The sequence below is a fragment of the Sebastes umbrosus genome, chromosome 13 (assembly GCF_015220745.1).
Source record: "Sebastes umbrosus isolate fSebUmb1 chromosome 13, fSebUmb1.pri, whole genome shotgun sequence".
Taxonomy (NCBI): domain Eukaryota; kingdom Metazoa; phylum Chordata; class Actinopteri; order Perciformes; family Sebastidae; genus Sebastes; species Sebastes umbrosus.
In genome coordinates, this window is record NC_051281.1 from 25,116,820 (window position 1) to 25,133,010 (window position 16,191).

Here is a 16,191-nt window from a genome sequence, read left to right on the forward strand (position 1 = left end):
CCTATCAGGCATTCAAACATAACATTCAAAAATACTTCATTCATTATCATCACTTTCATCCAGTGTGTAGAATCTGGCATTATCTAGCGGTGATGTGACGAGATTTGCAACCAACTGAAGCCTCTCCCGTGTGCCAAGCGTGTTGGAGAGCTACGGTGGCCAACATGAAAATGCAAATGGCCCTCTCTAGAGCCATCTGGAGCAGAGCCAGTGTTAAGAGTGTGTGTATACGTGGGAAATGAGTGGTGAAGCAAGAGAGAGAGAGCAGCAGCAACGGGAGTGAGTGACGTTAACGACTCCGAACAGAGTTCGGTTTGTCCGTTCTGGGCTACTGTAGAAACATGGCGGTGCAACATAGCTGCCTCTGTGAAGAGGACCCGCTCCCTATGTAGATATAAATGGCTCATTCTAAGCTAACAAAAACACGGCTCTTATTATCAGGTGATTATACACTAATTATTACACGGCTGTGTTGAATACTCGATTCTGATTGGTCAATCACGGCGTTCTGTGGTCTGTAATTTCTTTATAACAGACTGTTGCTATGGGCGCAGCTCTGATGTCGGACTCTGGCGGACCGTTTTTGTGTCAAAATATTGATTTCTTAAGTAAGTAGCAGTGTAATAAGCGGGATGATGTACAGCTAGCGGGTCATTGTTGTGAAAGAATCCGGGCAATGAGAGACCCCTCTGCTTCGCCCTGTCGAGAGGCTGGCTCGTTGTACATTATCCCTTACATAAAAAAAATCCATCCATTATCTGTAACCGCTTATCAGGGCCACGGGGGAGCTGGAGCCGATCCCAGCTGACATTGGGCGAAGCTGGATTACACCCTGGACAGGTCGCCAGACTATCACAGGGCTGACACATAGAGACAGACAACCATTCACATTTTCACCTAGGGGCAATTTACAGTCAACAATTAACCTAACTTGCATGTCTTTGGACTGTGGGAGGAAACCGAAGACCCTGGAGAAAACCCACACTAACACGGGGAGAACATGCAAACTCCGCACAGAAGGGCCCCAAGCCGAATTCGAATCTACAACCCTCTTGCTGTGAGGCAACAGTGTTAACCACCATAACAGTACAATAAAACATACCTATTAATATTATGTTCCATTTGCCTCTAATTGTTACACAGTGGTTCCTTAAAGGGAAACGTCAGGAGTTTTATGTATAAAGGTCAGTTTATTAGTCACAGGGAGTCCAACTTTGAAAGCAGTTTCAATCTGTCTCTTGTGACTTTTTACAGCGTAGACAGCACCACAATGCAACAGACATTTTGCCAAATCCTGAGTAAGTAAGAGCAAAACAAAAAAATCTGCGTTCATTCAGCATCACTTCTGAAATGAGGTTGGACATAGAGGGACAATCAGACCGCAGACATCTCTCCTGCCAGACTGCAGTCATGAGACTGGGATGTCGAGGAGAGTACGAGGCCTTGTTAGGTTAGAGCCAGACAGGGCGGGAGCTTGTTTTTCCTCTTTCTGAGAGCACTCAGCTGCACATTATTTCCCACATGGTCCACAGGGAGAGAAGGAGACCCACTTTCCCTTCAGTGCCCAATCACAAACACAGAGCAACAACTAACTCTGAGCTGAGGAAGCTGAGGAACCATGCGGTTAGCCTCATTTCAAATGACCAGCACCGATGGAAGTCAGTAGGAAAGCAGCATGGGGTGAGTGGTGATGAATGAGTGGAGGCAATGAATGAAATATTGCTGAGAATAACATGAATTTTGATGGGTGTCAGGTGGATTTGTGCGACATCATGAGGAGCAAGTGTGATGAGCCAAAACTTTAAGGAGGACCGTCTGTAGTGTTGTGAGGAAATGATCCATGTTGCATTGCAACAGTTGCACTTGATGCTGTTAAACATAACCAAAAGATGCAGGAAAATAGATTTGTTTAATGTTACTTATCAGATTTTGTATCATGGTTATTCATACAGGGCACACAGCAAGATGTGTCAACTCACTCTTATCAGTGGATTAGATGCTGTAGATTTGACCTCTGTGGATTTTTTGGTTTTCTGATGTAAGCAGGTGTAACTTGAGTGGTAAGAAGAAGCACTGGGTTACTTCTTCAGATGAAAATTTAAACTTCAGTGAGTATTGGTGGTGAAACAAGGTGGCATCATGCATCTGATTCAGTTCAGTTTGACAGGGGGGACAAGGGACAGCAGCAGAGTGACACATTGACCATCACTGTCATATTAGCTAGCGTGGATAGTGATGAGGTAGAAAAGGACCTTTCCACCAGAGTCTCCTCCTCCAACAACAATAAGCCAGAAGATCATGGAAGTCCCAAGCCTTACCAGTTTCAGGCTGTGTCCGGGGCTGCAACTGGCCTTATAGTTGCCTGTCATGTTGACGCAGCAACTCCTAGTTTTGGCTCTGAGCTTTGGCTATTTCAACCCTGTCTCGTACAAAATTATGTTCCCATACGATTAAACTGCCTTCTCAATTACGTTTCGAGGGAAACACATTTTCTCCCGGATTACGATCACAGTTTTAAACATTTTTAAACACGTGGTTAATGTTGGGAATTGAAACAAAACAACACAAAACAACCTAAGGCTGTCAATATTTAATCGTGATTAATCGCATGATTGTCCATGATTAATCCTGATTAATTGCAAATTAATCACACATTTAATCACAAACTGCATGTGATTATCATAAAGTGGGGGAAATATCTGGTGCTTTAGTTGCTAAATGCTCCATTATGTTCACCAGTTAGTTGCTGTGTTTGTCTGCTGTTTAGTGATGAGCAGGCAGTGTACAGTGGGTTTATCGAGCTGGAAACAGCTGCCGAAAATGATGCGGTGAAAGTAAAGTTTGACTTCCAAAACAAAATAAAACAAGCTGAAATACGCTACATAACTCCGTACAGCTGATGGGGACTGCAGTCTGTTGAGCACTGCCAGCAACTGTCACATCCAAGTGGTCATGTGATTGATTTTTGGGAGCTGTGTTCTGTCACTGCAGAGTTACTCGTTGACATTTAGTTTTTTGTTGAATCATGTTGTGTTGATTTTTTTTTTTGTTTTTTTACAGAGAATGGAGCTCAATAAGACATCATGTTTAGATTAATTTCACAGTTTTTAATTTTGTTCAAGCATTATCATGTGCCATTATAATATATCAACATTCACAACAGCAGCAATGATGATTTCACTTCTTTTAGTCTGCACAAATTCACATGAAATTACATTCAGTTTGCCTTTTTTTTCCTGGACTTTAAACTCATTCGTTCATTTCATTTATTTTGGCCCGGTTTGTTTCAGTTCAGTGGCAGTGACTCGGGGCAGGAATGCCAATGTTGTGCTCACAGTCAGCAGCTTGTGCTAATGGCTGTGCTACACACATCAAACAGGGGGGCAAGCTGCTCTGGAAGTGACAGGGCAAAATGTCACTGCATACAACATTATGTGGAACATGGTCAGTGTCTATCAAGCACACACAGCTCAGAGGCAAAACAATCACAAAATCACAAGGCAAGATTACACTGATACAATGAACAAATGTCAGCTATGGGTGTTTTGAAGCCTTATTAAAGAGGACATATCATGAAAAACACACTTTTTCAGTGCTTGTGCTCATACATTTGGGTATCTGGAGTGTCTACCAACCCACAAACTGTGAAACAAGACAACACAGTCAGTTGGGCTGTCCAGATCAGAAAACTTGTGATTCAACAAGCTGTTCAGATTTGGCTCCAGATCTGGTCACATGCAGGCTCATTAGAATATACCGCCCACAGCTTGACAACTACCTTTGCAAAGGTGCTCCATATTTTTCTCACAAGCCGATCAGCCAATCAGAGCAGACTGGACTTTTTCTTAAAGAGACAGGCGCTAAAACGGAGCGCCTGTTTCAGACAGAGGGTGAATACAGGTATATTCAGACAGACAGTCAGGATGAGAAAAATTATGTGTTTTTTGAACATTCAAAATACAAGTATGAACCTGGAAATTAGCATAACATGTCCTCTTTAATATGTGGAAGTATTATATGTCTAAGGATAATATGAATTTGCACACAACAGCTCTGTGTAATAAAGGTCGAAACAGAGCTTTGATGGCTGTGATGCACTTTACTTGGGAACATACTGCATGTAGGAGTCTATTTACAGTATGTCTGAAACATGTACTGCCAACACAATTTTTAAGCATGATTTTAGAAAATTGCACATTTAATTTGGGTAAGAAAATACCTGAAATCAAACATTAAAGTTGCACTACTATTTTTCTATATTAACAATAGATCAAATGTGCAATGTGAAAGAAATCAGATAGAGTGATGATACCACAGAGGATCATCGCTGCATTCTGTCTGTAAACAGACAAAATTAGCGACTGGCTAGTAACCATAGTGGAGCATTTAACAACTAAAGAGAAAATATTTTGCTCAGGAGTTAGTAGAGACCAAAACAGAGCTACAAGGAGTGTTAATATTAGACTTATGTTCATCAAGTGAATGAAGACACAACTCCAAATGAATGGTAATGTCGCTCCGTATCTGCTGGAACAAGAAAATGTTTGCTAACACATTTACCATATCAACATTATAAAGTGTTTATATGTCAATGAAGTGTTTGAACATTTAGTTTCTGCTGCCCCCAAGTGGCCAAAAAATCTGTTACTGCTTGTTAAAGCCACAATGTTTGATGTTTTATGTCATCCTTCTGAAGGCAGGGTGCAGAAATTCAGGGATAAATTAAAATACTGAGCAGCTGAACTCTATTCTTCCTTGTTTATCTACCTGTTACATTTGATATAAAGTATATACAATTCAATTTATTTTTATATAACGTCAAATCCTCTCAGGGGCGGCTGATCTGATGATGATGTTGACTGTTCATGCAGTCATTCGCAAATGATGAAATGCGGAGACGTTCTGTCCATATAACATGAGAACCTCCATCAACAGGTGTATTGGCTTCACCCTCCAATTAGCAACTTCATTACTGTACTCACTGAGCTGGATAAATTACATTGTACTGCAGACATAGTTAATTTCCCCATTCAGTGTACGCCTTGTCATAAGCTATTACATGAAGGCAAATCTGGTCAGTAATCCAAATACAAAAAAAGATGTTTCCCAACCATCAAAATATGTATATATATATTTAAATATTTATGTATTATACAAATATGATAAGCTTATAAACACACAAAATGCATCTAACTTTATACATGAATAAACATTATATAGTCAAAAATTATTGATTGAGCCTTTAAAATGTTTTTTCAAATATTCCCCGACCCCAACATTTGACTTGAAGTTTTATCGGTCATGCTCATTATGTTCTATGAAGTCTTTGATTCTCTTAGCACTTCCTCCCATTCAGTGGGCTACTCTGACCACTTTTCCTGTTCTCTTCTTGAACGCAGCATGGAGGAGACGGTGCGAACGCTACTACAGAACCCGGACTCACTGGAAGGGCCCAAGGTGGACCCACTGGACCTCATGAAAGCATACAAGGTACAAGACCTCCAGTCACAATACTTGGGATTTTTAGGTTGTAGGGGGCTCAGTTTTAAAGCTAGAGTGAAGATACTGGTATCGTACGAAACTAGAAAACCTAGAGAATACAACCATGGTACCAACCATGTCATACTATAACACTCTGTAATGCTGTAACACTCCAAACTTACATGCAATTTTGGCAGGGAAAAACTGTCATGGCCTACATTGTGAACCTTTGAGATAAAAAAATGTGCGATTAATCATGGACAATCATGTGATTAATTGCGATTAATCATGGAAAATAATGCGATTAATTGCGATTAATCATGAACAATGATTTTAATCGATTGACAACCCTGCTGGAAACTGATAAAAACTTGTTCTTAATTGACAACAAGGTTATATGATAAAGTGAAACAATAGTTTGAGCAGTATTTTCTCTTTGCACTATTACAGAACTGTAGAATATGTGAACAATTGATTTTCTTTTTTTTTCATTTTTTCAACATCCAAATTTCAGATATAACATTTTAGAAAACCCCATAGGGATGATTTACCATTAGATATACTATTGATTGATCTCATCTTCCCCAGTCTTTTTAAGATGATGGCTTCATGTTTCAAGTCACGTTTATAATATGCTCTGTCAAGATAATAGTGTAAGCGGGAGAATTATGTTTTTTTCTTGCACAGGCTGTAATGTGTCTAAGAAATCTAAGAAATGATGAAAGAGTGAGACTTTAAAAGCTGACTGCTGGAGTGATGCATGGTTTCGCTGTAGATGGGATTCATCTTAATCAATATTGAATATTGAAGCCATAAAAGCGTATAAGGTAGGGAATGAAATGGATACTTACCCTCGTCATAGGTAGCATTGTTTTGATTGTTATTAAAGATAACAATAATTTGTTTGATTTCTGAATTGACAGGAGGCTTTCTTGAGAACTCTTTTTTAGCGGTTTACAGAAAATTAATGTTGAAAGATTAGTTCATACTAGTAAAAGTATAATGTTTTACAGTGTAACCTTACTAAAGAATTGTGGACCCTAACATTTAATAGTTTACTTTGTCCAAGTTAAAGACGAGTCCCCACAATGTGACTCTCAGAAATGGTCTCACACACTTTAGACGATCAGCTCTGATATGGATGAATGTCCAGTACATACAAACTAATGAACCATATTACAAAGTGCAAACAAGGCTCATAATTCATAATACTAATGAGTTGTAACTCATCCTTATGCTACCATCCATCTTCCTCTATTTTTGATTCAAGACTTTTTAAGGTTTCTGCAATTCTACATTGATCATTAATGCTAAGTGCTAAATAATGCAACATTACATAACAGGCCAATAGGCAAAAATCTCATCATCTAATTTCATGCAAACGAGTATGGAGCGCCAATGATAAGTGAGAGAAAAGACAAAATTAAAGCACAAAATGTGTAATACTGACTGTAATAAAGAAAAGATATTAGAAAAGTTATATCACTACATGAACAACAAGTATGAATTTGGAGCAAAAAAACAGTGACTCGTACCCAAAATAAAGAATAGAAATGACTAATGTTCTAATTTGCTTGGCGCTCTTCCTGGGGGCTTGTATAAAACCCAGTATTCTGTTGTGTTCTGTTGAAACGTCAGATTACCAGGGCTCATTAATACCGTGTATCACAGCCTCCTTTTTTAACTTAAAATGAGAAGAATAAATCAGTCTTTCACGTTTGATTCTTGAAATGCGATACGCAGCAAACATTTTTAAATATGAGGTGACCATTTTGAAATACAGTAAAATTATGAATAAAATAGCATCGGATAGGTGCAATCATATAAAACTGCTACCCCAAACTATTTATTATTATGTATTTCATTGTACTAATGAACTATTAAAAAACTGTGTGTTCACATTATGTCGCTCTGCATCTTCCAGACAAGTACAAGAACGTGATCTCCTGCGATGAGAGTTTATTTATTAATCAACACGCCCTCCAATTCATATTCCACTTCACTCAGCCCTTTTTGCACTCTGCGCTGCTGCATATGAACCAAAACAGCGGGTATGCTTGGCTAGGTTTAGGGCTGTAATTAGTCACCCCTACAGATCAAGTGAACCAGAGCTGCAGACGCATCAAAGTAAGTGTTGATTCCCAGTTAGACTTGCTGTCACATCACAAGAGGTCATTTGATTCAATGTTACTAATAAAAGTAGAATGGGTTAATGAACTTTGAAGTCAAGTGGAAGTTTTATAGATGCAGTAGTGGCGGCATTCAGTGTGTTGTTTATCAAGATTTACTGCTAATAGAACCGGAGCCCATGATGAAGAATTTATGTTTCATTTCTTTGTGACTTTGAGGCATGTGTCTTTGATCCGCTCTCTCTCTCTGCGTTTCAGGACAAACTCCTGGAGGAGATGTGGAAGCAGCAGGACAGTCTGGAGGGTCCCACAGTCGCAGCAGCAGCAGCAGCAGCAGCAGAGATGGCTGCCTCGCCTGAGGCCGGTGGAGGGTCGGAGGAGAATTCAAAGGACAGCAATCCCCTGCTAGAGCGACTCCGAGCCTTGGAGGTAAAGTGGATTGCATGGTCCACTTCTTCCCCCGTTTCCACACCACCCTTCCTTTGCCCCATCCCTGAAATGTCAGATCGATATATTGAAAGTACAACATGTTTTATTTAATTAGATGTAGTTCATTAGATATCTGTGGAGATTTGGAATAATTGGGCAAACTCAAGGACTGCACACGAGGCTGTTTTTTTCCAAGGACTGAATATTATTGTACTGGTTACATGATGATCATTACAAGATTTAGTTTTTTCCTATTCAGGAAGGGTTACAGGGTGTTAAAGAAGTGACTTGGTGTTAGTTCATCCCTAACACTTTGACTCTGAGTGGCTGTTTATGCAGGTCGATAAACTAATTAGCACTTCTCACTTTCGCTGTAGCAAAGGTCGCGAATTGTGGCCCGTGGACCGAACAGCCCTCCGCTAAAATCATCTGGCCCGCACAGTAAACCACAGTAAAGTCTTACATTTTTACATACTGGCCTTCATCAAATCCTTTAGGCGTGCCGCAGACCCCTGTGCAGCTTCAAATTGATATTTTTGTTGTGTCCAACTGGGTTATGTGGTAGAAATGGCTAGCTAAGGTCTAGGCTATTTTAAATCATTAGTGAAAGATGCATAGAAATAATTCAAAAACTGCCTGAGGTAAATACATAATGAATTCCTCGGGAATACTGTGTAGCATGAAACAGCATATTTCATTGCCCTTTCCCGGATTCCTCCAGGGTCATAATTCTCGCATATTTCTCCCGATTTATGGCAAATTTTAAAACTTTTTTTTCCTTTTTGTTATCTTAACCTGTTTCTGGCACTGTACAGCGTGTACAGCTACACCAAATGTCGTTTCCCGGCGGAAGAGAGCAGTCTATGCTCGCGTAACAGCGCAGTTTGAGCTGTGCTCGCCGCTGGGTTCAGCGCACATCGTTTGGCTTTGTTAGATGTAGCAAAAAGCCGTCGTGGCGCAGCACAAGCCATTGGAAATAATGGGGTTCAGAGCGCAGTGGTGTCGTTGTCTCGTAGTTTCTGTAAGGACCTTCAGTGAGTGAGAGACGGAGAGAGAAACGGAGAGAGCTGACTGAAAGAAATACTCAAGCAGGGCAAAAAAAACTGATGAATATTCGTTTTTGCTAGAGATTCACATGACAAGTTCACGCCAGAGGGATGAATTTTTCCGTTGTCTTTCCTGAGAATTAAAGATAAAAATAGAGTTTAATATAAAAATGCTGTTGCAGTATACTTACAACTATTATTTTGTTATTTTAAATTTTTTAAAGTCACCAGAATGCAGATTTCAAAGTCTCTGGAACCCCCCAAACCCAGGTTTTGAAATCCTCCCTATTTTAAGGTCTCAAGGTTGGCATGAATGTGAAACAGTAATGAAATTAAATGATCATTAACCACTGTCGCATGTCACTCACAGCAGCCGAGTCTGTGTAGCTTCATTTGAAAATACCAGTGAGCCATGTAGGTGAGAAACAAGCACAATGAGTGTTTCATCATGCCTCTCTATCTGTCTTTGAAAATGAGGCCTGCAGAAAATGAGAGCCCATTATGCTGAAGAGCGGTCCTAGGGGCACGACAGGAACAGCAGGATACAAAGGAGTTATTCATATCAGGAGGTGATAATTAAAATGCTGACAGGGTAGTTAACATTTGCAGCCAGTGTTCCAGTGAATGTACAGTGCTCCTCTCTGTCACACCTCCCCTGCTAAAGGTAATAGGACTTAACATCCTGTGAGAGGTCTCACAGCCATTATTGATCGCACTTTTATATCAAAGCATCGCCGTAGAGGTAAAATCCACCTAAAAGCAGAATTCACTTCTTCAAATTCTGCTTTGCATGTTTTGTTTTGCTGGATGTGATTTTGTGATGGTCACATTTGTTAAGGTTGTTTTTAAAAATATGAACAGTAATGACGACTGTGCTACCTTAAAGCAGCAGTAGGTGGAAATGGAGCAAATATGATTAAAAAAAAGTTTTGTTTATAAAACGGTCACTATATCCTGACAGTAGTGCATGAGACAGGTAATCTGAAAAAAAACATGTGACCTTTGTGTCTTCCTGTGTTACACAGACATGAGGATGTGGCAGCTGCCAATTCTCTGGTGCTTGCTGTTGTTTCCCTTTTCCCTGGTGTTTTTTTGGTTGAGTTGCTGAGTGATTAGAGGGTTATTCAGTTCACCTGTTGCGCAGGGTGTGGGGACTGGCTCTTAAATGATAGTTGAGAGCAGCTTGGTGCATTCCCCTCTTGGCCAATCAGGGTGTAACGACGCCCTTTCTGTAGGGCTTAAAAGAGGAGGGAAACTGCACACCCAGGGTCATTCTGATCTCTCCTTCACTCAATGCAACATGTGTTATCAGCTTTATCAGAAACTCTGGTCTGTTTTGGGCCCTTTTGGGATTCTGTGATCTTTGTGTTTTGTTTGTTGAGAGTGTTGACTCTCCTAGTTGGGGAAACAAGTTAAGTGCCAACCAATTGGGTTACCTGCACTGGGACGTTTAGGTACTATTTGTGCAACGATCTGGCTTGCCTTACAATAGCCTAACGCCTGCAGGCTGTATTTTTGTATTCTATTCATTTGTTGATTTTCAATGAAACCCTTTATACCCCTTTCTTTTAGTGTATTTTATTTGGGAAAACTTTAAAGGAGGGTAAAAGGAAAAACACAAACCAATATTTCAGTTTCCTTAATTGTTTGTTATTATAGAGGCATTTGTTCATTATCGAAGAGGCATTTGTTCATTATTATTATTAAGAAGGCATTTTATTTTATATTATTATGTGGATGGGAACTGTTTTTCAGTCTTCTGACTGAACAACTAAAGTCTGGGGAACTCAGTACCGCCACAAGGAAAACAACCAATAAGTAAAGAATATTAATGGGAGTGACAAAATCCATTAATATCAATTATTTTTTCATGTTGCACTATCACTTTTTTCTTTTTACATTTCTAAAACTCAATGTCCCATCAACATGGGACACTCTCCTCTACCGATTCATATTCACTGTGTATTGAAAACCTGAGGACATACAGACAGTGCATCAGAGTACAACTCACATGCAAATTGATGGCATTTATGAGTAGCACAACTTATTCTGAACGTAACAATATACGACATGCCTGGCAAAGACTTGTGGTGACTCTGCTAAAAGCCTATAAATAAAGAGAGAAAACCAAGCAAAGGATTCAAATTAAACTGACCTAACAGTAAATACATAGACAGATTTTCATTATTTTAGTAAATGCATGCAGCATATGCAAACTACACCGTATGTGCATCAACTGCAAATACTTTAATGTTGCATTCTGCATCCTGATAAATTCACAATAATTGCGTGCAAGTTCAAGTAATTACCAGCATGGCTGCCTGCTGAATTTTCACCAGCCACCATATCACCATTTCAGTGATATTTCAGTGATATTTAATTTCCTGTCATTAATACTGTGGTCTAATAGAAATAGAAATCCTGCATAACCACTCTGTCATTAGTGAGGATCTTTTAGAATAAAGTGCCGCCTTAAATTACATCAATTTTCTTGTCTACTTTGTTGACCCTAATGGATCATTCAGAGTGTATTTTGTGGTTTTCATGCCGTTGCCTCTTCATGGTGGCTGCCTTTATTTTACCCACATTTGCAATTAAACTTTAACGCTGAACTGGAGAAACATTACAAGGTTTTCCATTTAGTTGGAAACTACTTTCCAGTCATTATGGCACACTTGGGCACCTTCCATATAATCTACCATGAAAAAATGAAGAAAAAAAAATGCTCCAAGAACCACAAATAAGAGTGAAAAGATAAATAATAAAAACAAACTGAGCTTGCTGCGCTTTTTGACTGAGGAGAAGCCGCTGACTCATCTCAGCTCCTCAACCAAAAACTAATATTCAGTGGAATTTAACAGTTGAGCCTGAAACCCTGATTGATGCGATGCTCGCTGCAGATCAACCATGTTAACTGTGTAATAACAAGGATGAGGGAGCGTGGCGATAAGCACACTGCCAAACATTTACATCTGTGCCAGTGATTTATTTTTACAATATGGATATATATATTTTACATTATGCAGGGGCAATAATGGCTCTTAATTTCTTTCTGAATGAAGATTCTAAGCCTAAATACAATATGTATTGACATATAATGTGCAATCTACTGTATAACATGTTAATCAATCATGCTCATTTGCAAATGAGTACTGTCACATCAATAGCAAGTGTGAGCTCACATAACAAATTATATATAAAGATCAAACACTTAAAATTCAGACTTATAACTTGGACTTCCCTGACCTTTACACACACCAGCTGCCAGCCTTCCGGCTAATCCGTGGCCTTTTAGACACTAACTATGTTTACATGCGCAAAATGTGCCCTTTTTCTGAAAAAGACAACATTCCTTTTAAGCTGTTTACATATCTAATGAAAATGAATATTCCAATAATATTCCCGTTTACATGCAGCCGTGAATACTTCAAGTAGCGTAACCGGTGGCGGACTTGTTCGACCGTGCGAACACGTCCTCCCTCTTTCATTCCTTCAGCCACCTTCTTGAAAAGGTCGGCGTTGTGATATTTGCTCAAATCAAAAAACCTGTTGATATCCACTTCTTTCATAATGTGTAAAAGTAGGTGTGCTTCTCCTTCCGACCAGAAATGTGGACTTTTCTTTTGGGCATGCATCTCTGCAAACTGTCAGCTAGTTGGTTTGTGTACAACGCACAGCGCTGACTGTAAACAGGAAAGAGGCCGTGTGTTGCAAACTGCCGTAAAAAAAACAATTGAGACGCATATTCTAAATGCGCTGTATACATGTCGAAATAATGCTCCAAAAGCTGGATAATATCAATTAGGGCTGTCAATCGATTAAAAAATTTAATTGCGATTAACCGCATGATTGTCCATGATTAATCACAATTAACTGCAAATTAATTGCACATTTTGTATCTGTTCAAAATGTACCTTAAAGGGAGATTTATCAAGTATTTAATACTCTTATCAACATGGGAGTGGAGAAAAAAATATGCTGCTTTATGCAAATGTATGTATATATTTATTATTGGAAATCAATTAACAACACAAAATATTGACAATTATTGTCCAGAAACCCTCACAGGTACTGCATTTAGCATAAAAAATATGCTCAAATCATAACATGGCAAACTGCAGCCCAACAGGCAACAACAGCTGTCAGTGTGTCAGTGTGCTGACTTGACTATGACTTGCCCCAAAACTGCATGTGATTATCATAAAGTGGGCATGTCTGTAAAGGGGAGACTCGTGGGTACCCAGAGAACCCATTTTCATTCACATATCTGGAGGTCAGAGGTCAAGGGACCCCTTTGAAAATGGCCATTGGAGTGTTATTTAACCTTCTTCATGACAAGCTAAGATGACATGGTTGGTACCAATGGATTAGGTTGTCTAGTTTCATATGATACCAGTATCTTCACTCCAGCTTTAAAACTGAGCCCGCTACCTAATGTGTTAAAGAAATTAGTGGCGTTAAAACAAATTTGCGTTAATGTGTTACTATCGCGTTAACTTTGACAGCCCTAATATCGATATATCCCACATGTCTTAATCGGAAAAAATGCTCCATTATGAATGAGCCCTAATTCAGACTATCCAAACAGAATATGCTGTTTACATGACCCGAATCAAACTCCGAATATTGTCATATTCAGAATTATAGTCGAATATTAGTGTGCATGTAAACGTAGTCAGAACAATCCATACTAAACCATATTGTGTGATTCACTGTGAGCAGTCTCAGGATCTTAGTCAGTATCTTTTCAGCAGCCAGCTATTGAAGCAGGTTAAAATACCGTGGTGATTATCTTTGACTATCACCGCGGGTTAGTTTGAAGACAATGCTGAGCTGTGTGAGGTGGCCACTTCTTTGAACCCTGCTCACTCCTGTCATTATCAGCCATTTCTGTGATGTTCTGTGAACCTTTTGTTGCCCACAGCACTTAACTGAAAACAAGCCATCTCAGGAAGCCTGGCCTTTAAGATTTACTGGATTAATCATTTCAGTGGAAAGTCACCTCCTGAGTTCTCCGAATGGTTTCTGTTCCCCGCCGTGCGAAACCTCTGTCAGTAATTGAATTATACCTGGGGTAGCTCAAGTGAGCCTTACAGACACAACGTAGTTCTGCAGGATGGAGTTTGGATGCCTGAAATTTAAAGCATCATTCATTTAGAACCGTCTTTCTCCAGTGAAGCTGCAAATCCTGTAGCGCTGCAGGGAGAGAGCGTCTTGATCTATCTATCTGTCTGCTTCTCTGTCTGTCTCAGAGAAGAAATTATCATCAAACGTTCACAGTTAGGCTATCTTATTGCACATTTGTTGTTTCTTTCAGGATTGACCATGTTATTTATCATGTGTATTTGACTCTCAGCTGAGATGTGTAACCTTAAAACTTTTTTCTGAGTTCTATTTAGATATTGACATGGCAGCTGTAATTCATGCAGAATATCTGTGTGTGTTTTGTACAGGCTGAGAACTCTGCTCTGTCAATTGAAAACGACAATCAGAGGAAGCAGTATGAACACTGTCTGGATGAGGTGAGTGTTACTGTTCCCACCACACAAACATGTCCTGTGTCATGTAAAGTATAGTATAATAAAGTATATATAGTTTCTGAAATGACAACATGGCTAGAACCAGTCGATTAGACTGTCAGGCTATTGAATAGGCGTTATCAGTCGCTATAGCCACCATAGATGTGGGTCAAAAGGGGCCTACTACACCCTCTAGTAGGTTTTATCATCTATTCACATGATAGAGCACCGAAAGAAGGTATTATATGAACACGACAGCGACCTCTAGCGACCGTAGTAATTATGACAGGAGCAGAAGGGGAAGTCTGGCGCTGTAGTATAGACAGCATGAAAAAGTCCAAGGCTACAAAGTGTAGTTGTCTTTGTGTTCTCAAGCTTTAAGTTTCATTTTCACTTTAGACACGTAATTATTTTAAGCCAAAACATGATGTTTTTTCCTAAACTTAACTGTTTTGTTGCCTAAACCTAAAGAAGCCTTTTTGTTTGTGTTCAAAATGTGACGTTTCATTCAGTTTTAGAACGTGTTGCTTTTAAGTTTCACTTTTACAACGTAGTAGGCATAGTAGGCCCCTATTGACCCACATCTGTGGTGCTTATAGTAACTGATAACGCCTATTTAATGACCTGATAACAGTCAAATTGGGTGCAAGAACACATGTAAAGGAGTTAAATATTAATACTGGGTAGGATGTCTGCTTTTACCCAGAGGCGTTATCTTCATTTGCAATATCAATTTTGGCCCCCTGACTATCTACACGCTTGGCATACAAGAGAGGCTTCAGTTGGTTGCAATCTGCAACCTCACCACTAGATACCGCCAGATCCCTACACACTGCTCCTTTAAGCTAATCCTCTTCTGGCTGCAGCTTATTTAGCATATAAGCTTATTTATTTATTCATTTTTAGCCAGATGTCCCCCTGCCTCCAGTTTTAATACTAAGCTAGACTAACCTGACTCCAGCTCCCACTCGGTTATGAGAGCGGTATCAATTCTCTACCCCTCACTCTTGAAAGGAAAGTGAGTAAGAACATGTCTCAAAATGTTGAACAATATTACTTTAACTTTTAACTTCAGTGCCAGACAAAGTTATCTGTTGGTCAGGACTGGAAGAATCAGAATCGGCTTCGAGCTAGCTAAGAGACACGCATCCACACTGAGACTATTATCTACAGTGTTAGTGAAGTCCACAGAGGAAAGCCCAGAGAAGGGAACATGTCTAATTGAAGTGGACAGACAACAGAGCCCTGGGCGATAGAAGAATGAGAGCTGGAGGAGCGAGCCTCACCGCTCAGGAGGGCCGACCCAGCTCTTGCATGTGGGTTGTCTGCCTGCACTCCTCTTTCTCCCTGACAACTTTGATTGTCTCTCCATCTCTTTCCCTGTCTTTCCCTCATCTCTCTCCAGCCGGCAAGACTGATCCACTTTATTCTTTTAGCAGGCTTCACTAATGGGCTTGTTACCATGGAGATCGCTGCCCATGAGAATATAACATATTCTGGTTGAGGACAGAAATTTCAGAGTTTCTGCTGTGGGATGAATTTCTCCTCTCCTGCTTTTCAGCCTTATTATGCACATTAATCTTTTTC

The 16,191-nt window shown here is 39.8% G+C and overlaps 1 protein-coding gene across 3 annotated transcripts in view; it reads left to right on the forward strand.

Moving 5' to 3' along the window:
- The window catches only part of LOC119500254 (nck-associated protein 5-like), an 81,445-nt gene that overhangs the window by 25,252 nt on the left and 40,002 nt on the right, over positions 1-16,191 (forward strand). For all 3 annotated transcript variants that reach the window (XM_037789904.1, XM_037789905.1, XM_037789906.1), the window contains exons 3-5: positions 5,400-5,490; positions 7,869-8,039; positions 14,539-14,607. In XM_037789904.1, the coding sequence (XP_037645832.1) occupies positions 5,400-5,490; positions 7,869-8,039; positions 14,539-14,607 (331 nt within the window). The remainder of the gene's footprint in view (positions 1-5,399; positions 5,491-7,868; positions 8,040-14,538; positions 14,608-16,191) is intronic.